Genomic DNA, 27,148 nt, shown 5'->3' with positions numbered 1-27,148 from the left:
AAATTATTATTATTATTATTATTATTATTATTATTATTATTATCATCATCATCATCATCATCATCATCATCATCATCATCTTGCTTCTCCCGATGGGTCAGCAGAGCCTGAGGGCAACAGCCCTCTCCTGCTTGTTTGCCCTTGAATTGAACATCTGATACCCAGAGGTAGACTGCCCCTGAAAGTGGAGGCTCTGTATAGCCCTCCTAGATTTCAGTGCTAACCTGACTCTTTCTTCCTTCCCTTTAAAGCCCGTGTACATCACCATGTCCTACGTACAGGAAATTCCATCAGGTGCTCTAATTAGGTGTGTGCGGACTTGTCTTATGGCTTATATGTCAGACCTTGCTGATGAGCCTCTCCAATTGGCTCGGAATCGCCACCTCCATCAGCAATTCTTCAAGCAGCGTCTATCACCGCTGTGAAACTTTTTAATTTAACCTTTCACATAAAAGTCTAATAAGAAGCCAGGAGTGTTTTTCATTTTCTTTCATAGAGGAGTGGGGAAACAGGCCTGACTTGGGTCATTCCTGCTCTTTACCTCTAGATTAGATTACCCTGATGCACTTTGTGGGGGGCTGCCCTTGAAGACTGCCCTGGTCCAGAAGGTGGCTGCAAAGGCTCTGAGAGGGTTGTCCCTCCAGGCCACAACTCAAGCATTCCCTGTCAGAATGGAGATATCCAGGGAAGTCTTCCCACTTTCTTCACTGCCTGCTCTCAGGCGGGTGGCAAAGACCATTTTATTCAACTGGGAGTATTTTAGAGAGCGTATGTTCTCTGCTGCCGTTTTAAATTGCTGTGAATTGGTATTATTCAACACCGAAATCTGTCTTGTCTTTTCTGCATCTTGACATTTCTGTAAGCCACCTTGCAATATTTTGTTAAAAGGTTGGGGTGTAATAAAGCACAATTATGCTGTTTCCAAGTTTTATCGAGTACCAAATAATTAAGGCATATAGGAAGACGAAACTTGTGCTGCCATAGTGTGCTGTTTTTAGTTGTGTTATTGTGTAATTTGAACTGCTAGGTCAATAATCTTCTAGAGGACCATCTCCTTTAAGAAAATATGTGCTTAGCCTTAATGAACTTTGGCTCTTTAAATTCCGAGGCCCTCCAGACGTCCTTTTCAGGTGATTTGTGCTCATGATGCCATCAGGGTGCTTATAGGCAATATGGCGTTCAATACTGTTTGCGTCTGCAAAAATGTCAGGGCGGACACATGTCTTTTTTCCAGTCAGTGTGCTCTCTGTTATCCTGTAACTTTTCAAGTTTGAGTTTCTCCAGAATGGGTTTAGATATGACAGACGGTAGACCTATTTTGTTCCTATGTGGATGGCAATTAAAGAAAATAAAAAATAATGCGTTCGTTTAGGCTAACTTTGCTGAATCTACATCTTAACAAATTTGAAGTGGACTGTTGGAAAATCTCTCCAGGCCCCAGTAAGCTTTTAACTAGAGGGATTCCTCCCTCCCACCTAATACACAGTATTTTCTTAAACCATATGGTGAGTTCCACCTGGAATACGTTTCCCAAAAACTACAGAGGAAAAGCATAAGTAAGATTTTAATGTAAATCGATGTCATTTCTCCAAGAACCCTGAAGTAAACAAGTGTGAAATAATGTCCACTCTGGAGCAGATAAACCTGCTTATTACTATTTTGAAATTCTTTCTTAAGGTGATTTCTTGATTAGGTCAACCAAAATGTCACAAAACAGCGTGGGAACTTGAGAGCCACCTGGAACTCTTCATCAGGCTAGGTGGTCAATAAAGCGGGAGGCCTGGGAGCAGCGTTGGATCAAGCCAGTTGGGTGTCTGGGGTGGTGGACATGCCCTGGGCCCAGGGACGGGACGAGCTGGGGCAGGACACTCCATGGGACCTCTGAGGAGTCTGCCTGCCTCCTCCCACTCAGCCGCCCTACAGCTGAGAGAGAGGCAGCGGGTGGACCGTTTGGGGCAGCGTGGAGCCTGCGGGTGCCCAAGCCACTGCGTCACTCCCAGGAGATGAGTGCTGTCCAGCATTTTGTCACTCCCTCTGTGGTGACACTCAGGGCGGACCGCCCCCACTGCACCCCCTTCCTCCGCCCCTGCCTGGGAGTGGCAGAACAAACCATGGGCTCCTGGTCAAGCCCTACATCTGCCCCTTGTGAACATTTTCAGGGAGAATGTAAAAGGAAGGGATGGGGCTCAGTCTCAGGAGCCTTGCAGGGTCCAGCTTTCTCCAAGGCCTGACGGAAAGGAGAAATAACAATGGCCTGATTCCCCCATCTCTGGAAATACAAATTCTAATGAGCCAACACAGTTACCTTTTTCTTTTTTTAAAGGCAACCATACGGTTGAAATGTGTTTAGCAATTTATTTTTATTTTTAGCTCACCTTTTCTGCCCAAGGAGCTTCCAGTGGTATACATGGTTCTCCCTCCGTCTCCTCATTTAATCCCCACAACGACCTTGCGAGGTAGGTTAGGCTGAAAGTGAGTGACAGGCCCAAGGTTGCTGCAGTGAGCTTCATGACTGAGTGGCGATTTGAACCCTGGTCTCTCCCAGGTCCTAGTCCGATGCTCCAACCACCACACCACACTGGCTCTGGGGTATTGTTTATCTACCTCATGGTGCTTTTGAACATACTCTTGTCCTCTAGTCAATGTTTAATGGTGTCAAACGTCAATGCCAGGTGTCAAACATAAGTTAATTATTATTATTGGGGGGGGGAATGGCAGGGTCTTTTTTTAACGGTCCTAACTTTCCCATTATGTCTCAGTGTCAAGACGTCAGTAACTATTTCTGTCATTTGTGACTCAGGCTAATCAGAAAGCAAGCCCCCCCCTCCCATTCACCATCCACTTACCTCCCAGGTGAGCTTGCTGAAGAATGGGTGGAATGATATCTTTAACCGTTGTTTTAATCGATGGCGCTAAATCATTCCTGCCATGTTGGAAGAGGGAAATGGCTTTGCCACCGTCTGGTATTTTTAAGTTGTATTGTTATTGATTGCATAACTGTGGAGCTGCTAGGTCAGTGAGCCTTTAAGAGGATTATCTCTTTTAAGAAAAAGTGACGTCGTGATGCCTTTAGGCTTTATGGAACTTAGGAGGCGCCGAAATAAATGTGCTGATGAATTGGCGGGATGACTTGGAAAAGCAAAGGGGGAGTGAACCATTTCATGAAACCCTCCTTGAATTTCCTGGGCCACTTCTGCAGATGTTTAGGTCTGAATTTTGGGGTTTCCTGCCAGAGCCCAACTCCAGGATTAACTTAAGATGAGTTGGTTTTGGTTCATCTGGCTTGGGACCCCTCTGGGCCAGTCTTTTGTTGTGGGCGTCTCCTGCAACATGTTTTTTTTATTCTGCCTTATTTGCTGTGCTGCCACGCTTTCCAAATTACTACCACATTACTGCTGTCTGGAGAGGCTGTAGAACAACAAAATCAGGACAAAAACAAGCTGGAACATCTGTAGCATCAAAAATTATGGGATTTCACCAGGAGGTTATGGGCAGACACTCCAAGTGTCCCTATTTTCCAGGGACAGTCCTGGATTTACAGAAGCTATCCTGGTTTCTGATTTGATCCCAGAATGTCCCACTTTTCCTTGTTGTTGTTGTTTAGTTGTTTAGTCGGGTCCGACTCTTCGTGACCCCATGGACCAGAGAACGCCAGGCACTTCTGTCTTCCACTGCCTCCCGCAGTTTGGTCAGACTCATGTTTGTAGCTTCGAGAACACTGTCCAACCATCTCATCCTCTGTCGTCCCCTTCTTGCGCTCTCAATCTTTCCCAACATCAGGGTCTTTTCCAGGGAGTCTTCTCTTCTCATGAGGTGGCCAAAGTATTGGAGCCTCAGCTTCAGGATCTGCCCTTCCAGTGAGCACTCAGGGCTGATTTCCTTCAGAATGGATAGGTTTGATCTTCTTGCGGTCCATGGGACTCTCAAGAATCTCCTCCAGCACCATAATTCAAAAGCATCAATTCTTTGGCGATCAGCCTTCTTTGTGGTCCAGCTCTCACTTCCATACATCACTACTGTGAAAACCATAGCTTTTACTATACGGACCTTTTCCTTAGTACATCCCTACTTTCATCTGAGGTATGGAGTTGTGCGGCCCTGAGCCAAGGAGACAAGTAACTATACAACTTTAGGAGACATCTGAAGGCAGCCCTGTATAGGGAAGTTATTTAATGTTTACTGCTTTATTATTATTATTATTTTAAATGTTGGAAGCCACTCAGATTGTCTGGGGAAACCCAGTCAGATGTGCAGGATATAAAAAATAAAATTGTTGTTGTTGAATTCCTATTTTCATTGGAGAAATGTCGGAGGGTATTGAGGAATGTGCACTGATTGGCAGTGCAGCAGTGTGACCATCTCAAAAGCATTTGCAGACACAAGCAGTGTTGAGAGTGGGGTCGTGTGTGACTGCCCTGATAGCATCATGAGCAGAAAACCTTGTGGATGTGCAGTAAAGAGGCCATATGGAGGTCCCCTTCAGCATCCGGTGACACAATCCTCTGGGAAACTGGCAGAACTCAAGACGTAGTTTCTGCTGCTGCTGGAGGTAGGGTTAAGGCTGCACCCTTTGGGTATGTGATTCTTGTATTTTTCTCAATAGACATTTGCAGAATGGGAAGACTTCTCTGCTGAGTAACCATGTTGCTCAGAAGCCGTTCATTACGGCATCCACACAGCCCTAATAAAGCACACAACACAGAGATCTGGCACCACGGGAATGCCCAGAGGATGTGAAGTATGAGCCTTAACACTAAGACTATTGGAAACAAGATATTTTTTGTGTCTCATTTGGGAATACTCTAATTGTATTTTGTGGCTCTGGCAGATGCCTGGGCCAGCTGGTTGGAGAAAAAAGCGTAGGGTTCTCTATCTGGAGTTGGTACCACATAGGAAGCCTTTTGGATTCTTGTTTGAGAAACACCGCTGCTTTTGAAACAAACCTGTTCTCATGTTTCTGTTAGGCAGGTTCGGGAGCTTTTGGGTGGCCTCAAAAGAGACTCCAGATGATAGTTGCAAGGGAAGGGAGGGATGCTGTTTCTATACCCAGGTCAGACTCTCTCCGGAACCTACACTGGGATGTGATAAGAAGAGCTGTGGATCTTAAAAGGCAAGGTTCTCATGGCACAAACTGTTCCTGGGTTGAAGCTGTTACTGGTGTCAGGCACGTTTGGCCTGTGTGTGTCTCTGCTCCCTCATTCAGTTATCCCATGGCTGAATGCGATAGACTGTGTTAGGGCATAGCAGTGCTTGTTTTCAGGGCCCGGGTGGCTGAGGTGGAGAGTGGGGGAGCCTCCAGCCCAAAAACAGACCCTCCAAGTGTCACTATTTTCCAGGGATGTCCTTGATTTAGAGCAGCCGTCCCGGTTTCTGATTTGATCCCAGAATGTCCCACTTTTCCTTAGGATGCCTCTATTTTCACTGGAGAAATGTTGGAGAGTATGGCGTTATCCGACCCCTGAGCCGTCTGAAGGCTATCCTGTATAGGGCAGGGTTGTTTTTTTAAAAAAAAGTTTAATGTTTTATTATGGTTTTTGTATATGTTGGAAGCTGCCCGGAATGGATGGGGCAACCCAGTAAGATGTGTGGGGTATCAATAATAAAATTACCATTATGGAATGGGACGTCTCTATTTTCACCGGAGAAATGTTGGAGGGTATGCAAGAGCCCCCCAGGGAGAGCTCAGACTGGCTAGATGAAGAAGAGCAGTGGGAGCCTGCCTCCCAAAAGGCCCCCCCCCCCCGGAGGGCTCCACAGCTACCTTACAGCCTGGAGCCTGGTGGTGGGACACTGAGGAGCAGTCAGCAGAAGGGACGAGCTGGTTGCTGTTCGGAGCAGGAGATCTGAGCGATCAAGGGGTGTGTGCAGGGCTTCTTTCCTAAAAGAATGTTTAGGGGTAATCTCATTTTCCCGCTCATATTGAAATACGGCTCAATGAGGCCAAACTTAGATTCACAAAATATTCAGGGCTATGTGTACCCCTTCGTCCTCCCAGAAAAAAAGGACTGTGTGTGTGTGTGCGTGCATTTCACCTGGTGCTGAAATGACTTCAGAGCAATCCAATACAATCTATTTCAGCCTAAATGGATGGCCCCTCCAGAATTTGACACACACACACACACGAATTTGTAAATCTCTTTGTGCTTTGCTGTTCAGAACTGAAATAGATGACCTTTCACACTCATGCAATACTGTACCATACAATATATGCAGGCCTGGGGAAATAAATAAATAAATAAATAAATAAATAAATAAATAGGGGGAATACAGTGGTACCTCGGGTTACATATGCTTCAGGTTACATACGCTTCAGGTTACAGACTCCCCGAACCCAGAAATATTACCGTATTTTTTGCTCTATAAGACTCACTTTTTCCCTCCTAAAAAGTAAGGGGAAATGTGTGTGCGTCTTATGGAGTGAATGCAGGCTGCACAGCTATCCCAGAAGCCAGAACAGCAAGAGAGATCGCTGTTTTCGCTGCGCAGCGATCCCTCTTGTTGTTCTGGCTTCTGAGATTCGGAATATTTTTTTTCTTGTTTTCCTCCTCCAAAAACTAGGTGCATCTTATGGTCTGGTGCGTCTTATAGAGCGAAAAATACGGTACCTCAGGTTAAGAACTTTGCTTCAGGATGAGAACAGAAATCGTGCTCCTGCGGCGCAGCAGCAGCAGGAGGCCCCATGGTGCTTCAGGTTAAGTACAGTTTCAGGTTAAGAATGGCCCTCCAGAACGAATTAAGTACTTAACCTGAGGTACCACTGTATTCTGATGAGGGGATGAGTTTTGTTCCACATGTCAAATTTATGAAGGAGAGGGAGAATACTGAGGGGACGGCAAGCCTTGTGGGGAGCTTCTCCTCCACCCACCCACCTCTCTCAAATATTATGCAAGATAACTATGTTCAGAACTGGAGCTTCTGAGCTATACTGACATGAAACCGCTTGTTTCCAGAGACTCAGACTCTGCTGCTCGTTGAGGGATGGGGCCTGGCATTCCCAGGCTGCAGCCCTGCGCATGGTCACCTTAACCTAGCCGAAGCTGTAGGTCAGGGGTGAAACTAGGCTTTATTTCACCCGGATCAAAGACACCCCTCTCCTGCATTTGCGTGCTCACACGCACAAGCTGAGAACCTCAGTGGCATCCCTTTGGAGGCTTCACCCGGGGCAAAAAACCTGGCTGCAGGGAAGTGGAAGGCACAACTTGAAAGCCTTACCCTGGTTGGCTCCTCCTTGGGGGCAGGATGAAGAGAGGGAGCAAAGTAGAAAAAGAAAAGGAAAGAAGTGAGAATCAGGGAAAGAGAGAGAGAGAGTTCAGCAGCAGAGTAGGAATAGGGGAAATACAGAACAAATTGTGTCCTGTATTGAATCGATACAGGATATAGCATTTTATATTGAAATTAGGGACAATCCTGTATTACACAGGTCAGGGGGCTGGGCAACCTGTCTTGGGATCCACCTTGTGGAACACACTCCCTGTGCACATAAGGCAGGCCCCGACTGTGGTGCGTATAGCTGCCACCCCGACGCATAGCTGGCCCTATAGAAATATTTTAATAAAACGAATAAACAACATGACAATACTGGCAATTCTATCTGTATGTCATCCAAGTAGGCGAACAGGTACCCAATTAGCTTCAGAAAGGGGGTCGTGGGTTGTTGCTTCCTATTTTGGGTGTCCTGACTGGGATTGTTATCTGTGTACGTGTGTGGGAGGGGGAGGGGAAGAGTCGCCTCTTGCCTTGCAAGGATGAAGGATTAAATCTCTTACAACACTTACCGGTGGCGATTTGTATTTTGTTCTCACGCCTGTTGACATGAAAATGTGTCTGTGGCTTCAGAGAAGCAGAGATGTCCATCAGCGTAATTGATGGATCACCGGCGTTTTAACCAAGCCGTTTAAATCTGCACATTATCCAAAAGTCTCAGTGCCTGCCCCCTTATTGAGATGTTGGAGGAAAGCTTAGCTCAGAGGCCCCTCTCACAGCTTCCCTTTGCGTTCCCGGTTACAGTAAGCCCCCAGGAACGGCAGCCGCAAAGCACACTTATCGAGGCCGGCTTTCCGTTAGCTCTCTCAGCCCATTGATTAAAAATGGCACCGCTCACTCAGTCAACTGAAGTTGCAGTTGATTAAGCTGCTCGTTAGAGTTAGGAACCCTGCAAAGAAACAATTTGTCTTACTGTAACCTTTCCCCGTCCTTGCAGTATTTTGCTTCTTCTGGCTGTTAATTATTCTCTCTAAACAAAAAAGGCTTTTCATTTCTGAGCAGGACAAAGGAAGTGTACAGAGCAGGGGATTGCACAGTTTAAATGTCAGCTGGGGCAGGTCTGGCTTGATTTATGTGGAGGGTGCGGGGCCAGGCAGGCGGAGGAAGGGCAGAGTCCCCACGGCATCTGGGGCGAGGAGCAAGCCATATACAGTGGTACCTTGGGTTAAGAACTTAATTCGTTCTGGAGGTCCGTTCTTAACCTGAAACTGTTCTTAACCTGAGTTACCACTTTAGCTAATGGGGCCTCCCGCTGCTGCCGCACCGCCACACAATTTCTGTTCTCATCCTGAAGCAAAGTTCTTAACCCGAGGTACTATTTCTGGGTTAGCGGAGTTTGTAACCTGAAGCGTCTATAACTTGAAGCATCTGTAACCCGAGGTACCACTGTACATGCGAATCAAAGGGATCACAGGGGGTTGCATTCAGTTCCAGAATTGGATTCAGTTCCAGAATTGGAGTGGCCGTTTCGCCACTGCTCTCTGTTCCTCCTGTCCTCTTCCCTTTACCAATGGTAGCCAAGGTGTTGCCCCCCAGACGGTGTCCAGCAACATTTTCGGGGGCACCACATCGTCTTCCCCACTTGACATCATGACAGCGCCTACCTGCAGGCTGCTCACCTGGCAGCGAGGGGAAAGACACAGAGGAATGGAAGGAGCCTGTTCAGTCGTGACAAACCACACACCTGCAGTGCGCTCTGTACAAAATTTGGAAATGGCAACTGAAATGACCGAGGTCTCGGTTCCACTTTGGAATGAAGATCAGATAATGCTGGGAGAAACCAATATGAGAGACCACGGCACACACACACACACTTCTTAGCCTGCTCTTTAGGCGAAACAATCAAACAAACGTACCAGGTTTCCCCAGAACAGTTGTCAAATGTCAGTGATCAGACCATCGCCACCATCAGGCTCACAATCTAAAAGACACAACACAAAAGGAAAAGGGGTTGGGAAGCGGGAGGAAAGACTGCAGACTTGGGCGCCATTTCTTGGTTGACGGGATTATTTTATTTTCTCACAGAATTTTATTGGTCTGTGACTGTGATAAATAATTCTTTCCTCCCTGTCGAGACCAGCTGGAGCAGGAAAGACTTCAAGGACAGGAGGAGCCAAAGGTTGTCTGATCAGAAGTTATTTTGAATATGTATTTTGAATACTTTATAGCCTGATTGGCCCCCAAAGGAGCTCACAATGAAAGTGTGTTCAAGGGTGTAACAAGAAGGCAACATGGGGAAGGTTGAATGTGGCCAACCCTTCTGGTGTCTGGTTGTTGATGTCCCAGTCCCCAGCTCTGGGCTCTGCTCTCTGGAGGGAGGGGGTAGAAGGGGCTGCGGAGGCATTGGACTGGATTGGTGTGTGTGTGTGTGTGTGTGTGTGTGTGTGTGTAAGGCCTGGTGAATGATCAAGATGCAGAGTCATGATGCCCCACTCTTTGGTGATGTCAAAGTCCCCTGACAGCTGATGATTTGCCGCGATCCCTGCTCTCATCAAGAGAAATGGTTTTTAGAGAAGTGAAAGCACTGATTTTTAATGGTTTTTCTTTTCATTTTCTCACCATTTGTGAGATGCTTGTGCGGTGCAATTAATAAGCTTCATTCACTCATTCATAATCTAACCCTCCCCTGTTTTTTCCTCTTTCAGGAAATTGCTGCATATCTAATAACATTTGAGAAACATGAAGAATGGCTAACAACCTCCCCTAAAACCAGGTAAGATTCCCCAAAAAGCCCTCCTTCTTGTGGAAAATGCCCATTGATCTATTTTGCTCCTGATTTTACTTGACTGGCTAAATCAATTCTTGGTCACCCAGTGAAGGCAAAAGGCAGGGAGGGGCTCGATGGGGTGGGGGCCAGGCTGCAGAAGAACCAGCAGCCCACCAAGTCATGCTTGATAGCTTGTGACACCAAAGTCTCATTAATTGACTTAATGAGTATTTTATTGAATGAAATCAGACTGATTAAAACCAGGCCATCTGCAGTCTTGACAGGTGGGGAGGGGGGAGGCTGAAACCTGATGGCTTAACGTTTAATTGTTTCTGTTGAGAGGGATGGATTTCGAAGGCTTGGCTGAGCGAAGGGGTGTCGTCTGATCAAGTCTGCGGTGTTCCCAATTGCTGCAAACCATTTTATACCAGACAGCAAAGGAAACCAGAACTGAAGGGGAAGTTGTGCAGGTGAATCTGAGATTGTCTGTTGTCCTGTTGGATTAAGCTTGGTGTGATGAGACCCTACCACCACTAGCCCCAGCCCGCTTTCCCAGGAAAGGCCACAACTGGAAGACCCGTTGTATACACTTTAGGTCATAATTGCTACAAGGTCTTCCAGCTTTTAGAATTGTAGTAATTTCGCTCAGCCTCAGCTACAACAAATGAGAACAGAAGGTGTGTTTTCGTGCTGCGCAAAAATTGTGGACATTTTCAGTATGTTGGGTTGGTTTTTTAAAAATCTGGTTGTTATTATTTTTCTTAACTCTATTCTCTGCAAAGGTTTGTGCTTCGGGAAGGCTGTTTTGGGCCATTTTCTTTGGGCCGCAGATGTTACTGAATTACAGCTCTTCCTCAGAATGACAGAGACAGAGGCTTATTGAAATTAAAGGTGACTTGAGAGCTCCTCTTGATAGCTCCACCAGCTTCATAAGTCCAGGCGTGGTGGTAGCTCAGGAGAGGGCCTTCTCTGCAGCAGCCCCTAAGTTGTGGAACTCCCTCCCCCCAGAAGTACACCTGGCAATGTCGCTCGGTCCTTCCCATGTTATGCTGAAGAGGCATCTCTTCACCCTGGCCTACGACACCTGAGATACGTATTTTAGGACCCATCCCATTCTCTTGATCATAATCTTTTTTTTTAATTGTTGTAACCTGCCCTGGTGCTTTGTGGTAAAGAGCCATCAAGAGATTGAAATAACAACAGATTAATGACACAATTTGGGAGGTGGGAGGTAGAACATCTCCCTTTCCATTTCTTTTTGCTCTGTAAGGAATTGCAGTGAGATTGACATTTGCAAATAGCTGACATTTCAGCAATAACCAGAGGTTGCCGTTCAAAATGTGGAATTTAAGTTCCGTTTTGAATATGACGCTTTCATCTCAAAATACGAATCCTTTCCCTAAGGTACATTCTGTTACGTTCAGGGGGTCTTATGGCCAGGTAAGCATGTAATAAGAGTGTCATTTTAGAGGGACATCTCGGAGTGTATGTCAGATTCAGAAGTTCTGCGGCACTCCAGCTATCGCAAGGGGCCAAGCACAACTGCCTTCCAAACTCTTGAAGTGTTTTCAGGTATTGAAACTGGATATCTTCTGTCAAATAATCAGTGAATACGGTCAACGTGATTTGTTGCATATTAAGTGTCAGAATTTGCAGTGGGGAGCACTGGATTCTTTTGCAAGGGATAGATTAATTTCAGCTCCAATGAGTTCAACCATAGGAGCCAACTCTTAGGAGCTGTGGGGCCTCCTGTCCCCACAATAAAATATTTGAGGGGGCCAGGCCCCACAAAGTTGATAGGGGTTCCCATTAAATGCTGTGTGTGCACAGTGTCCTGTGATCAATTATGTGGGGCAGGCCTTAACCTGGCCCCCACAATATTTTATACAAGTTGGCACCTCTGAGTTCAACATTTATTATTTGACACATTTTATAGCCAACTTTTCTTCCGTGATAGAACTCGAAAGAGCTGGCGTGGGGCTCCCAGAAAGCTCCTCATGTAGCTGCTGACCAGGCCAATTTTTGAAGAAAAACATAGAGGAAAAAAATAGGGGTTACGGAGGGAAAACTTCAGCTCAAAGACACAATAATTGTGTGAAACCTCCCATTCCAAGCCCACTTCTGAAACATCAGAAATTTTGGAAGCATCAGAAATTGGGGAAGAGGAGTGGACTGTCCAGATTGGAGCCTTGGGCAAGGCTTGGTCTTGCTGACCTGAGAATGCCTTCATTTACAGTATCCCCAAATTCAGGGATTGATGCAGAAGATCCCAACTCATAGGCAAACTTGCCCTGGGGTCCTGCTTGCGGGCTTCCCATTTTGACACCTGGTTGGCCACTATGAAAACAGGATGTTGGGGTTCCCCCCCTCCAATTCTTTTTCTCTCTCCACTCCCAAGCCCCATGACATGCAAAAGCTATGCAAGTCAAATTCTCTTTACTTGCCTGTTGCTTGGTTTGACATCTGATTCCTTGGCAAACAGTTAGTCAGGAGGACAAAATTTTAGCAAGACTCGAGAACTGCTGTTGGGAGTAACACGTGGTTGTTGTTGTTTAGTCATTTAGTCGTGTCCGACTCTTCGTGACCCCATGAACCAGAGCACGCCAGGCACTCCTGTCTTCCACTGCCTCCTGCAGTTTGGTCAAACTCATGCTGGTAGCTTCGACAACACTATCCAGCCATCTCGTCCTCTGCTGTCCTCTTCTCCTTGTGCCCTCCATCTTTCCCAGCATCAGGGTCTTTTCCAGGAAGTCTTCTCTTCTCATGAGGTGGCCAAAGTATTGGAGCCTCAGCTTCTGGATCTGTCCTTCCAGTGAGCACTCAGGACTGATTTCCTTAAGAATGGATACGTTTGATCTTCTTGCAGCCCATGGGACTCTCAAGAGTCTCCTCCAGACCATAATTCAAAAGCATCAATTCTTCGGCGATCAGCCTTCTTTGTGGTCCAGCTCTCACTTCCATATTTCACTATTGGGAAAACCATAGCTTTAACTATACGGACCTTTGTTGGCAAGGTGATGTCTCTGCTTTTTAAGATGCTGTCTAGGTTTGTCATCGCTTTTCTCCCAAGAAGCAGGCATTCCTAAGGTTGTGCTGATGCCAAAAATAAAAGGAGACCCTGGCCCAGTTCCTTCCAGTAGGCAAAATGGCCTCATGAGCCATTTACTTAAAACAAGGGGGTTATAGCTTGTATATAAGTTTATGTCCCATTATGTTTGATAAGAAGGTTGGTGACAGGCTGTGAAGTGGTGGCGGCCCCCTTTTAAAATCAGCAGGGATGTGCTGAGCTCACGCTTGGGGACCATGGCAGGCAGGGAGATGGGTTCTCCGGTCTTGCTACCTGGGAGACTTTAACTGGGGATTCTGTGGATATTCTGCAGGCAAACCAGGTGCTCTAACACTAAACCACAGCCTATTCCCCTGGCTGCTTGGAATAACTCAACTGCCGCAGGTGCTCCTGGGACCTTGGAGTAGAGTGCAAGCAAGGAAGGCAAATTGTAAATAAATAGATTTTCAGCCTAGCCCTTAATTCTCCACTCTGCAGCCTTGAGTTGCTCCTTGCCAGAGCACCAGTATACAAGGGAGGAAGCTTTCCGTGGAAGCATTGGATGGCCTGGGCTAGGATCAGACCCCAAGGGCTTCGTGCATGGAGTCTGCCTTGCCGTTTTTCTTCTGACCGGTGAAGGATTTCCACCCTCTTTCTGTCTCCTCTCTCCCCTTCCCTTCCTTTCTGCTGAACAGCAGCCAAGGGTGGGAAACGCCGTTTCCTGACTTGAGAGGTATCGTGAAAGCGAAAGCAGATCATCCCGACCTGGTGCCGAGTCAACCTATTGAACGATCCAAAGTTCTCTTATGCAAAGTCGGGGGGTGGGGCGGAAATCAGCCGCAGTATTAAAATGTCTGATTATGGATGTATTTGCAGAAAGAGTTACTTCCCCCTCCTCCCCGCAGCACCCCATAAAACTTTGAGGGTTTGTTTAGTCTGCTGAAGGCAAGACACAAAAATAGCAGGATTTCTATTAATATTACACTATCCTGCTCCTTTGCGATTATACTTGAAAGCTCTGCTGTCCCGGGAGAAGGAGGAAAAAAGACTGAATGTGTGCGTTCGTGCCTGTGTGTGTGTGTTGTTGTGCGCACAATTGCTGTTCAAGGACCTTAAATTACTTGTTTGAATTTGCTTTGGAATTTATATAATATATTGAAATTAATTGCTGCAGTTTAGTGCTGAGTTCATACAAACAGGCCTCTTGGTATTAAAGAATTAATGACATTGATCCTGCACTGGACTGGAACATTCTTTTGGGTTGTTTCTCTCCCCCTCTCCCTGCCCCCACTACTAATTTTGTTTGAGAAAATTAATAAAAATGAATTGCACGGCCGTGACAGTTTCATAGAGTTTCTTAATAAAATGATGCATAATGTGAGCTGGAAGGATCCCTCTTGCAGCCGCTGTAGGTTCTGATATTATTATTATTTTTTAAAACCAAACATCCGCCCCTCCCTCTTGCTGTTGGGGTGGCTCAGGAGACAATTAAAAACACAATCTATTAAAATGATTTCTAAATCAACACAACACCAATCAGCGGAGAAAATGATCGTGGCGGCAAAAACATCTACCAAACCCTGTCTGAGTAGCTAACCTCCAACAAACAGCAGCTGGAAGGAGAATGAGAGAGCCTGTAAGTGTCTCCTTTAGAGCCCCATAAGGAGGACACCACCACCAAGAAGGCCCCGCTCCTTGCAGCCTTCTGCATGACTTTACAGAGTTTCCCCGATTTGTAAATGAAGTTTGCAGCACTAAGAAATAAACAAACTGTCCATAGTCAAAACTGTGGGATTCACTTGCACAATATTAAGCGATGGCAATGACATCAAAGTGATGCCCACCAACTTGGATGAGGATTAGACAAGTCTACTGATGGCTACTAGTCACAAGGTCTATGGTCCGCCTCCACAGCAGGAGACAGCAATGCTTTTGAATACCAGTTGTTGGAGACCATGGGAAGGGAGAGGGCTCTTGTGCTCAGATTCTGCTTGAGATTTCCCCGCAGCCATCTAGTTGACCCCTGTGAGAACAGGATGCTGGACTTGGTGGGCCATTGGGCTGATCAAGCAGGCTCTTTTGTATCTGTTTGTTAGTTTCTTCAATTCTGCATGTGACTTAGTTTTTATTCACACTTTCTGTACCACCCTGGTATCTTTTGAAGGAGGCAGTTAACAAATATATTCTTGAACAAGCTAAGGAACAGCCTTGCTGGTGGGCCTCTTGGAAGGACTGGATCTCATGGATCACTGCAAGGAGGAGCATACTGAACTACACAGACCTTTGGTATGATCCCATAAAGTAATAAAATAAAATAAAATAAAATAAAATAAAATAAAATAAAATAAAAAATTATATATTTGTCACAAATAAAATACAATTAATCAAACATTTTCCCATACACATTCATTTAAAAAGTCGACTTCCCTCACACCCTTCCATGGTTTTCTAATGGTTAACTTCCGCTGCTGCATATTATAGTTAATCTATACCTTCTTTTCTCAACTTTATTCCCAAAATAACTTTTACTGCCGAATTTAACTCCAAACCTGCTAGCAAACTTAGCTACTCTACAAGTCCACCACATATAAAATGTGCTTTCTATTTATTTGCATTGGGCCCTCCTAATGGTTGGTGGAGGAGGGCATTATTAGAGCACAAGACCAGCAGGCTTAGAGGGTAGGCAGGAGACATTCCTCAGGAAGGTTCTGCAGAGGAAATTGATCTGAAACGTGACAGGCCGGATCTTGGGCTGCAGATCTTGTGCCAGAAACCCAACCATATTTCGGTGATAAATGACTGCTATTATGAGATTGCTATCCGAGATCTGCTATCTTAAATCCTTGCATCTGATTGCATCAGCTTATTGCTGGAGTGAGACCTGCTCTGCTTGGGAAGTGATAACTAAGGGGGGGGGGGGGGATCTATGAGAATAACTGCAGGCAAACAAGGTCATGTGACAGTGCTAGGACCATTATCATGTGGAAAGCTACCTCCATGAAAATGAATGGCGCAAGGCATCCAGCCCCACACTGACAGCCATTGGGATTTCTGTTGATATCATCAGGATAACAACAACAACAACAACAACAACAATAATAAATGGGTTTTCTACCAAGATGTGGGTGGACTGTAGTGCCAGAAATTCCCATGGTGGTTCCTTTGGGGTTTTCCTTTTGGTTGTGGTTAGAAAATATGCTAATGCATCAACTTGAGTATTATTAAAACTAATTAAAAACTAAATGCCACATCAAGATAGATCAACAAAGTACATTTCGCGATGCGTTCTCCTTGATGTTCCCTCCCTTGTAATCTCATTTGTTTGCTTGTTGTTGTGGTTGTTTTTTAATTGGCCAGCTAATCTACAGCAGAGCTGGCAGTCATTAGCATGGCTTGGGTGGGGGTGGGGGTGGGGGTGGCGGCGGCAGCGAGGAAATAAATGAATACATGAAATGGTCGAGAAGTACAGTAGCATCACAGGAATCTGGAATACTTTGCAGTTTCTACACAAAATCGTGGAAATTAATTAGGCGTTCTTGCAGTGAACAAAAAACGAGGTTGGTGGGGGGAGCCGTGGGGGGTGGGGGTGGAGATGTGCTTTGGGCCCCACCAGGTTCCTTGTCATGATTAATTTTGGGAAAGATCAGACAGCTCCTCATTCTCCAGCTTCCATGGTGTATATTCTTCAAGGAAACAAACAAAAAGGCCTTCTGTTGTTGTTGGGGTTTTTTTTTTTGGGGGGGGGACTAAGTATGTGTGTGTGTGTGTTGTGTATGCACCCACATCCACTTGTAACATCCAGTAAGATGAGCCGCTTGCATTAGCCTTGTGCCATGCATGGCATTACTGAAAAGGCCATAATATTCTGAAATCTGCCACCCCTCCGCCATGCACTTCCTCTGGGAATAAGCTCCACAGAGCAAACTGAGTCTGCTCCTCCATGAATCTGACTACCAACACCTACCGGCCAGGATGTCTAAACCACTGTGGCTCGTGGGCTTGCCGATTGGAAGGTCGGTGGTTCAAATCCCCGTGATGGGGTGAGCTCCCGTTGCTCTGTCCCAGCTCCTGCCAACCTAGCAGTTCAAAAGCATGTCAAAGTGTAAGTAGATGAATAGGTACCGCTCTGGTGGGAAGGTAAACGGTGTTTCTGTGCGATCTGGTTTCTGTCACGGTGTTCCGTTGTGGCAGAAGTGGTTTAGTCATGCTGGTCAAAGGACCTGGAAAAGCTGTCTGTGGACAGATTCCTGAAGTGAGATGAGTGCCACAACCCCGTAGTCGCCTTTGACTGGACTTAACCATCCAGGGGTCCTTTACCTTTTCCTCTTTTCTTAAACCTGTGTACTACCTCCATTGCTGAAGGCAGCAAATGCCTCTGAATATCAGTTACAGGGGGATATATGAGTGGGGAAACTCCTGTTGTTGCACTCATGTCCTGATTGTGGTGGGCTCCCCTTTGCAGCATCTGGTTGGCCAGCGTGAGGACAGGGTGCTGGAGTAGATTGGCCTTTGGACTGATCCAGCTGCTGCAGAGATTTTCTGATGCTCCTTTTAGGGGGCTGGGCAAGATCAGTGTTATGGGACGCTGGTGGTGCTGTGGTCTAAACCACAGAGGCTAGGCTTGCCGATCAGAAGGTCAGCGGTTCGAATCCCCGCAATGGGGAACTGCCAACCTAGCAGTTCGAAAGCACACCAAAAAGTGCAAGTAGATAAATAGGTACCGCTCCGGTGGGAAGCTGCTCTGGTTTCGCCAGAGGCGGCTTAGTCATGCTGGCCACATGACTCTGAAGCTGTCTGCGGACAAACACCGGCTCCCTTGGCCAGTAAAGTGAGATGAGCGCTGCAACCTCAGAGTTGTCTGCAACTGGACCTAACGGTCAGGGGTCCCTTTACCTTTACCTTTAAGATCAGTGTTGCACTGACACCAGCCTGCCAGCAATTCTTAGAGCCAAACTTGCATCCCCAGCGAATTCCTGGTACACCAGTGGAGGGCCGTGATCCCACACACTCTAACGTTCCTTAGATGAAAATAGGGATATTCTATTCTATGACAGTATCATGGCTAGTTAGTTGTATTTATTGAAACCGCCCCCCCCCCCACCGCACCCCGGGCTTCCCTAAATGCAGAACATAAATTCAAAAACTGTTGTGCTTAAAATACCTCAGTTTCTGTGTGTTTCCTCTAATAACTTTTGTACTTAAAAAAATAATAATATTTCATTAAGTGAATTTTATATTTAAAATGGTAGAGTGAGGAAAAAAGAAAGTGAGTGAGTGAGAGAGAGAGATAATGAAAAAAAGAGAAAATATACTGTCACATTACCATACATTAATATGCAGGTGTTTATATTCTTATTTTCCTAATACACATATGATTGTCAGTAACCTAATATATTCTGTGGAAACCCATTCCAAATGTCATTGTATTGATTCAAAGAAAGTTTGCAAATAACTTTTGTACTTGACCAGGAGGAACTGCTCAAGCAGTGATACTAATATGGAATAGAATGTCCCTATATCCATCTGAGGAATGTTGGAGAGTATGGGATCCTGGAGGTACTTAAGCCTAGGTCTTACTCTCAGTGGGTGAAGGAAGCCCCTGTGTTGTCCTTTTGACACAGCTTTTGATCTGCACCTGCTGCCACCTTTGTTCTTGTGGCTCTGGGGGTGAGCATGTGTGTGTGAGAGACAGAGTCTTGTGGCATAGTGGAAGCTCAGGCCGGGGTGCATTTCTGAGTCTCTGTTCTTAGTCTAAGGGCAGACATCCTTCCTGGGTGCTGCCCTAGAGCTCCCCAGTAGTGTCTGCTGGCTCTTCCTGGTCCCGGCATGCACTAAGGGCTCTGTGTGGGGCAGGCTCTCTTCTTTTGAGGGGGTGACACCCGGGAGTTAATCATGCCAACTGTGTGCCAACTCATGCAGATGGTTGCACGGGCACATTAGTAATCGGAGCTGGGCCTTTGTTTATCCCCACTTCATCCCTTGGGGAAGCATTTATGGGCTTTCCACTGTGGGATGCCACTTCTGACACCACTTGTTGCACTCATGTTACTACAGACAAACCCTCCTAGCCACTCTGTCCACACCTACCTTTTGGGCTTGTCTCCACCTTGCAAAACTTCAGCAGCTGGCTGTTTGGCTAGAAAGAAAGGCAGACATGTGGAGGGCTAGGAGCGATTTCCTTCGCAATTCATATTTGCCCCCTTGCCATCCATTTGTTTGGGCCCACACAACTGGCTCCTGTCCTCGCTTCCTCTAAAACACACCTGTGTGTTTGGAGAGTCTGCACCAAGGAAGTTGCTGTGTAACATTTCTAGGCAGCAGGAGTTGGCAATGATTAATATTTCTGAAACCCCAAAGTTCTGCGGCACTGTACTCTGGCGAATCAATAGCAATTTACATGCGGTGTCAGTATCTATTTGTGGTAATTTAGTTTTACTTCGGCTACCTCCTGGTTTTATTTTTAGCATTTTAATTTCCCTCTGCCAGCTTTTAGGAAAACAAGAGTCACTTTCTCTCTCCCCCCCCCCCACCGGCAGACAAGGGCTACTGGATGGGGGAGCCGCCTTTCTTCCTGTGATAAATTCTCACCTAATAAATCATGAAGCTTTTCGAATGGCCCGATTCCTAAGAAAGCAAATGTGCGCCTCTCCCCACCTTCCAAAAACAACCGGCTTCCTTTGTTGGTGGTCTCAGGGGAGACCTTTCCCTTTTGTGTCTTTTCTCTAACTGGTGCAAAAAATGGCTTTCTGAAATCCTTGCAGAGACAGGTGTATGAGCCTTCTGGAGTTATGATCTCTCCCCTAATCCCCTTCCTCTTCTTTCACACTGGGGCAACTTGGAGTCTTATCCTGTTTGATGGTTTGGTGGTTTGAGTGTCAGACGAAGACCTGGGTTCGAATCCACACTCAACCATGAAGCTCACTGGGTGACTTCGGGGACCAGTCAATGCCTCTCAGCCTAACCTCAGGGTTCGTAGACGGTCATAGACTCATGGTGTTGGAGGGTCCATGAGGGTCATCTACTCCAACCCCCTGCAATGCAGGAATCTTTTGCCCAACACGGGTCTCGAACCCACAACCCTGAGATGAAGAATCTCATGCTGTAATTGAGCTACCTCAGGTTGTTGTGGGGATTAAATGAGGAAGGGTGGGGGGAACCACATACACCACCTAAAGCTCATTGGAGAAAAAAGTGGGACAAAAATGCAATAAAGAAAGAGAGGAAAGGGATTTTGTGAGGTGGAGGGGGCGGTATTTTAAGGTCGTATGGGCTGTGGTCTAAACCACTCAGCCTCTTGGGCTTGCCGATCAGAAGGTCAGCGGTTCAAATCCCCACGATGGGGTGAGCTCCCATTGCTCGGTCCCAGCTCCTGCCAACCTAGCAGTTTGAAAGCACGCCCAAAAGCGCAAGTAGATAAATAGGTACCGCTGTGGCAGGAAGGTAAACAGCATTTCCGTGCGCTGCTCTGGTTTCGGTGTTCTGTTGCACCATAAGTGGCTTAGTCACTCTGGCCACATGACCTGGAAAAACTGTCTGCGGACAAACGCCGGCTCCCCTGTCCTGTAAAGCGAGATGAGTGCCACAACCCCAGAGTCATCTGTGACTTGACTTCAATGTCAGGGGTCCTTTACCTTTACCTTTTTATGGGTGTGAGGAGGAGGCTAACAAATGTGAACTGGATCCTGGAGGCAGGAGGTTGAGTCAGAGGCTCAGCTTGTGTGATACCTGGGGTGTTGTCTGAAAACACTGAAGCACTATTCATGAATTCTTTTTTCAGTGTTTGATGGTAGTTGTAACATCCAGGTGAGCCAGGAACCCACAGACAGCAGTTATAATTTTGCAGATTATAATGCCAGCACTTCTGACCTGATGTCAGCGTTCCTGTTGCATTAGGGAACCGCGGCTTTTGGACTGACATGCCACCATGCTACACTAAATTTAAACCGTCAGGAAAGAACTGTATGCCGGGATACTGCTCCAAATTTTGTTACGTGAAATTACAGCACAAAACTTCCATGATTTTCTGAGTCAACAGGGTTGCAGGTGGATTTTTTTCTGGCAACAATGAACATGGAAATTTTTGCTAAATTTCCACCAGACTCCAGTAGACTTCTAGAAATGGATTTTATGTTGTGTGAAACATCACACATTTAACAGGTGAAGATGGAATAAAGTGCCATCTAAGTGCAGCCTAAGTCTCTTGGTTGTATAATAAATGTTGCTTTTTAATTCCTCTATTTTTTGTTGATTGGATGAGAGGAGGGATGGAAGGCTCTGTCAGTTTTGGTTTGTTCCACTTTCTCAGTTTTCCAGTTTTAAATTTAGTTCACATTTCTGCAGGAAGTTACAAGTTATTATTATTTTTCTTAAAAAATCCCCATGAAAATTCTCCAGAATTTCTGTGCAGATTTCTCCTAATAAACACGGTTTTGACAAATAGACACATTTTTGAAACAATTTCTCTTAATATAATGCATTTTTGTACTTATTGTTATGCATGCATTCCTCGAACACGTGCCTTTTTGTGAACTTTATTTGGTTGCAGAACTGCATCACAAAGTTCAGATAAGTTCATTTCTTTTAATGCACTTAACTGTTTTTTTCAATTCACCTAATTGTTTCGTAAAGTGCAAATTTGATAAATTTGGTTTTAAAGGTGAACTGAATTAAATTTCTCCCCCATCCCTAGAAGGGAGGACATGCAGTGAAACACCCTGGGGAGGCTGTACCTGTTGAGACATTATTTAATCAGCAGCCCCTTTGGGACAGTCATGGAATTGCAGAATTTGAAGGGACCCTGAGGATCATCTAGTCCAACCCCCTGCAATACAGGAATCCTGCCCACAGCTGTCCCTGGGTGAGCTTGAACCACCAACCTTCTGGTTAACAGCTATCTGAGAAAACAGCCGAACACTACCAGCGTCTTCGCCACCACCCCCATGACCAAACTTTGGTGTAGAATCATCACCCTTATGGAAACCCCATATGGACATTGACTCAATGCCTTTTGGAGAGATGGGCGTCTACTGGTATTCCAGAACCTTTGCAGTATATTAATTTTGCAGTATATAATTAATAGTAAAGTTAATTGATGAATTATTCATTTTTTTCATGTAAAAATAGGAGCAATAAATATTAATAACTTTTTTTTTTATTAAGGGACTTTCCATTTCCTGTGTCATTAAAGAGAGATTAACCAAAAGTTGGTTTTAAATGAAGATTGAAAACAATTGTGCTGTTGAATTAATTTACAGTGTTAAGGCCGTTATGCCGTGATCATAACTCCTTGCGTTGGAGAGATTCCCCTCCCCTTGACAGGATTAGTAATATTGGAGGCGGGGAAAGAGAGCACTGTGAGGATCTACGGAGCATTCTGCTAAACTACAGAGCATTCTTTGGGTGTTTCCAGATGCAATTCTGCCTTAAATCAGTAGACCAGGCAAATGCGGCCATTTGAACAGGCCAGAAACTGCGGAAGGGGGAGAGAACCACTGAGATTGTTTGCTGAAGTGCACCGCACACATCCTGGCATTGCAGGGGGTTGGACAAGACAGCCCTTTAGGGCCCTTCCAAACCTACAATTCTGTGATTCGAAATCCTTTTCAAAACAGAGGGCCACTTGTGCTAACAATCTTGGGTGAGCAGTAGGGTGCTGTTGCAAATGCAACTTCTTGGACTGTCTAAGACAGATGTTGGATCGCCACTCTGTATTAAACTGGCTAAAATCTATTTCTCTTCCACCTTCACTCCTATACTAACAGGTTTTTTCTTTGTGAGTGGAGAGAAGTGGATCATAGCTGCTAACTAGTGGCAGCTAGACTGGTGACCAGGAGTGGCCGCCGGGACCATATAACACTGGTCCCAAAGGATCTTCATTGCTTCCCAGAGCACAATTCAAAGTGTTGGTGCTGACCTTTGAAGCCCTAAATGGCCTCGGCCCAGTATACCTGAAGAAGCGTTTCTACCCCCATTGTTCAGCCTGGGCACTGAAGTCCTCCTCCGAGGGTCTTCTGCAGGTTCCTTCACTGCGAGAAGTGAGGTTACGTACAGGGAACCAGGCAGAGGGTCTTCTCGATAGTGGCGCCCTCCCTGTGGAACACCCTCCCTTCAGATGTCAAGGAAATAAACAACTCTATGCCTTTTCGAAGACACCTGAAGGCAGCCCTGTATCGGGAAGTTTTTAATGCTTGATGTTTTAGTATGTTCTGATATATGCTGTAAGCTGCCCAGAGTGGCTGGGGAAACCCAGTCAGATGGACGGGGTATAAATAATAAAATTAATATTATCATTATAACCATACTTTACTAATAATAGCCAGAAAAATCCTCACGTTGACGGGCTTCCGGGCTAAGTAGCAAATGGCTCATTGAAGGCTGATTCCTGTTGGTCTGTCGGTCCAATACCCCTTATAGCTTTGATTCCAGAAGAGGATGAACTGGACGGAAGTGGTATAATGGCCTTGGACTGAAAAGATTTCTATTGCATGGAAGTCCAGTAGATTTGGAAAGCCAACAATGAATCCTTTCAGCAGCTCAACCTTCTTCCCACTTTGTTTTAAAAATGGCCTTAGAGCAGGCGCTCCAGAGCAGCCGAGATCCGTTCATTGTCTCAGACGATTTCATTTTGACTGTGTTTCCGATGAATTATTCAGCCAGGCGGCAGGTGAGAACGGGCTCCCCCGGACGGCTTGTTTTATTTAATATCTGGCTGGTAACCGAGGAGGAGAACAGCGTCGCGGTGATAGACAAGAGATCTGCTAACTTCGGCGTGGAAGGAGATATCCGTGTATCCTCATATGGGGATTTAATTGGTACAGATGTTGATATTTCGGTTCTGCTGTGTAAGACAGTTTGTTGAACTTAGGAGGCGGGCAAAGGAGGGGGGGAATTTCTGAATTGCTGTGGTTTTTGTTTTTTGAAGAGGTATATGCCTAGGTTGTCTTGATTTGTGCATGAGAGAGAAAGAGTTATTTAGGAAGCTGGAAGTTACTACATATTTCTGGAGCAGCTGTTGGTTCCCTCTTCCCATTTCCAGTTATTTAACTTTTGAGTTGGCTCTGCCTTCTGCTCAGGTGGGCGGCTTCCAACATATATAAAAACACAATGAAACATTAAACATTAAAAAACTCTTCCCCAAACACGGCTTTCTTGAGATGGTTCAAGGGTTGGATAACTCCAACATTTCTCTGATGAAAATAGGGACGTCCTAAGGAAAAGAGGCTCAAATCAGAAACAAGGGCAGTTTCTGTAAATCCAGGAATGTTGCTGGAAAATAGGGACACTTGGAGGGTCTGGACTTAATAGTCTTATATAGCCCCCTTGCTACCATACAGGTGGCCCTGTGTCCCATTTCAGTTGGGTAGCACGCAATTCATATTTCTCTACTTCCTCACCAACCACCACCGTTTCAACCCTGTTGGCAAAGAAATGGATGTGAAGGCTTTCAAAGGCTACTAGCCATGCAGGCTACCCTCTACATCTGTGGTCAGAAGCAAGCAATGCTTCAGAATACCAGATGCTGGGAGCCACAGAAGCGTTGAGCATCCTGATGCTCAGGAATTGCTTGCAGGTGTCCCATTGTGGCATCTGGTTGTGAGAACAGGATGCTGGGCCAGAAGGGCCTTTGACTGGATCCAGCAGGGATCTTTGGATGTTCTTATCTGAACATCACAGGCCCACCATAAGGATGACAAGAATAAAATGGGGTTTGCCTCTGCAGCCCTGATGGTAAGCATATTTATTCAGGAAGAAACACTGGGTAGGTTTTGTTGTTGTTGTTGTTTTCTGAGGGAAAGGATGACATATGCTTCAAAAGTATAGCATTGTGGGAACTGAGAGGCAGCCTTCCTTCGAAATTTGCACTCCTTCAGGGTTTGCAGTGCAGTTTTCCAGCTGAGTAATGGGTGCAAAACATACATGCCCTAGTGTGGAGTGAAAAATGAATTCTACTGCGGCGGGGGGGGGGGGGGATTATGCTTTTTCAAATGTGTATATTATACAAAATTGCATACAGCCAGGTGTATATTAGGAAATAAATACAGGGAAACGCTGACTTCTTCTTTTTAATTGCAAGCTCAAAATGGGGAAAACTGAATTTCAGATTGAAAAAATTAGAAACTGAGAGAAACTGAGACACCCATCCTTTCAGTAACCCTGTACACACCCAGCTCCCCACCCTGTGTAAGATATTTGTTGTTTTTTAAAATATATATGCCCATCTGGGTTTTTTTTTTACATTTTAAAGAAAAGGTCTGGTTGTTGTTTTTTTGTTTGTTTGTTTTTTGGCTCGGGCACACGCAGCTCAGGCTTAGACTCCTCAGCATGCAGTGGCTGCTGCCAGCCCAAGTTGGGGAAAGAGGGACACATGCATGGCAGCCCTGTGTGCCTTTTTCCCCACCTCAGGTTGGCAGTGGCTCGGGCTGTCTTGTTTTATTGCTCTTCAAGATATGGCAACCCTATTTTATTGGGAAAGTCTAGTTGAATGGCTGGTGACACTACTGTACCTAATGCTCTTTTATCAATGTATTATGAAGACAGGAGAATTGTCCGCAACCCTATTATTATTATTATTATTTTTATATTTATTTATTTATTTATTTATTTATTTATTTATTTATTTATTTATTTATTTATTTTGTACCCCGCCCTTCTGACTGGCTTACCCCAGCCACTCTGGGTGGCTTCCAACATATATTAAAACATCATAAAACATTAAACATTAAACGTTAAATAAAATAATAATTCAGCTTTGTTTTTACTTTGGTATTTATTGTGGTGGTGGTCTGTGTTTGGAAATGATGGGAGCACCTCTTCTTCCTGGTGAAAAGTTGGAGCATTTCAGGGGGACCCAGCAAACTCATATTTATTCATGATATTTAACGGGGGTAATAAAATTAAAGACTTTGTGGCATTTTAAATGCCTTACAGCTTAATTTATATTCTGGCATGCTAATGAAGAGCCAGCTTTTGTCCAGGAGGTGAGATATGCAAAAATAACCTTTAAGTTGCTCATAATTAACCTTTAATGATATTCCCTCCACTTTACCCGTTTTGTTTTTTTGCACATCAGGAAGTGAAATGTAAGAAGCTGGCCACCCCTCTCTGCAGCCAGCAGAGCATGGCATTTTCTTTTTCTGTTTTTTAAAAATCTTTTGTTTGGGGGTTTATTTATTTGCACATTTTCTTCCTGCGTGAAACCTGGCACCAGAAGAGGGAATGCTGAAGAACAGGGGCAGCTTTCTCAGTATCCTTCCAATATCTCTCTTCTTAGGGTGATAATTATTGACAAGAGTTAGTAGGCATGAAATGGTGACTAAATGAACTTTCTCTCCCCCTGCCTCTCTTTCTCTGCAGGTTTTTATTTTGGGGGGACGGGGGGGGGGAGAGGAGAAGATGGACTGTAAACAGATAGGATTAGTGGCGTCCCTGAGACCAGTGAACAACAGCAACTGAGCAGTAGGTGCCGCTGTCACCAGAGACTTCCCGTGTGCTGCTGCCCCGTGACAGGGCCTTTTCGGTGGTGGCTCCCCGGTTGTGGAATTCCCTCCCTAGTGAGGTGCGCCTGTTCCCATCATTGTCAACTCTCAGGAGGAATCTGGAAACATTTCTCTTTAACTAGGCATTTGGTGGCTGGAGGGAGACTCTTCCCAGCAACCGTAAGATCCTTGCATAGAAGGATGCTTTGAATTGCTGTAAGGATGTTTTTCAGTGTAGCCGACTTTAGATGTTACAAATTGTAATTGTTTTTAGAATAATTGCTTTTAGAACGGGTTCTTTTTTTAATGTTCTCCAGGAGCAGGGCTGGGGGGCGGGCAGGAAAACCCATGTGGGCCTCTGGTGAGCTGGTTTCCGCCACAATAGACCATGCTCAGCTACATGGACCAGAGGCCTGACTCATAAGCCAGCTTCATATGCACAGGAACCTGGGATAGCTCAGTTGGTGGCGCATGAGACTCTTAATCTCATGGTTGTGGGTTCGAGCCCTATCTTGGACAGAAGATTCCTGCAATGCAAGGGGGTTGGACTAGATGACCCTCGCGGTCCCTTCCAGCTCTACATTTCTGTGATAACACAGTGGATCAGGCCAGTGGCCCATCTAGCCCAGCATCCTTTCTTACAGTGGCCACCCCAAA

The 27,148-nt window shown here is 45.5% G+C and overlaps 1 protein-coding gene across 5 annotated transcripts in view; it reads left to right on the top strand.

Annotated features, from left to right (window-relative positions):
• Positions 1 to 27,148, top strand: part of CAMTA1 (calmodulin binding transcription activator 1) — a 680,765-nt gene that overhangs the window by 182,727 nt on the left and 470,890 nt on the right. For all 5 annotated transcript variants that reach the window (XM_077931429.1, XM_028740501.2, XM_028740502.2 and 2 more), the window contains exon 3: positions 9,909 to 9,976. In XM_077931429.1, coding sequence (XP_077787555.1) covers positions 9,909 to 9,976 — 68 coding nt within the window. The remainder of the gene's footprint in view (positions 1 to 9,908; positions 9,977 to 27,148) is intronic.

Source organism: Podarcis muralis, chromosome 7 (genome assembly GCF_964188315.1).
Source record: "Podarcis muralis chromosome 7, rPodMur119.hap1.1, whole genome shotgun sequence".
In the NCBI taxonomy this organism is placed as follows: domain Eukaryota; kingdom Metazoa; phylum Chordata; class Lepidosauria; order Squamata; family Lacertidae; genus Podarcis; species Podarcis muralis.
Note: the sequence above shows the minus strand (reverse complement) of the source record. Positions and strands in the feature narration are given on the sequence as shown.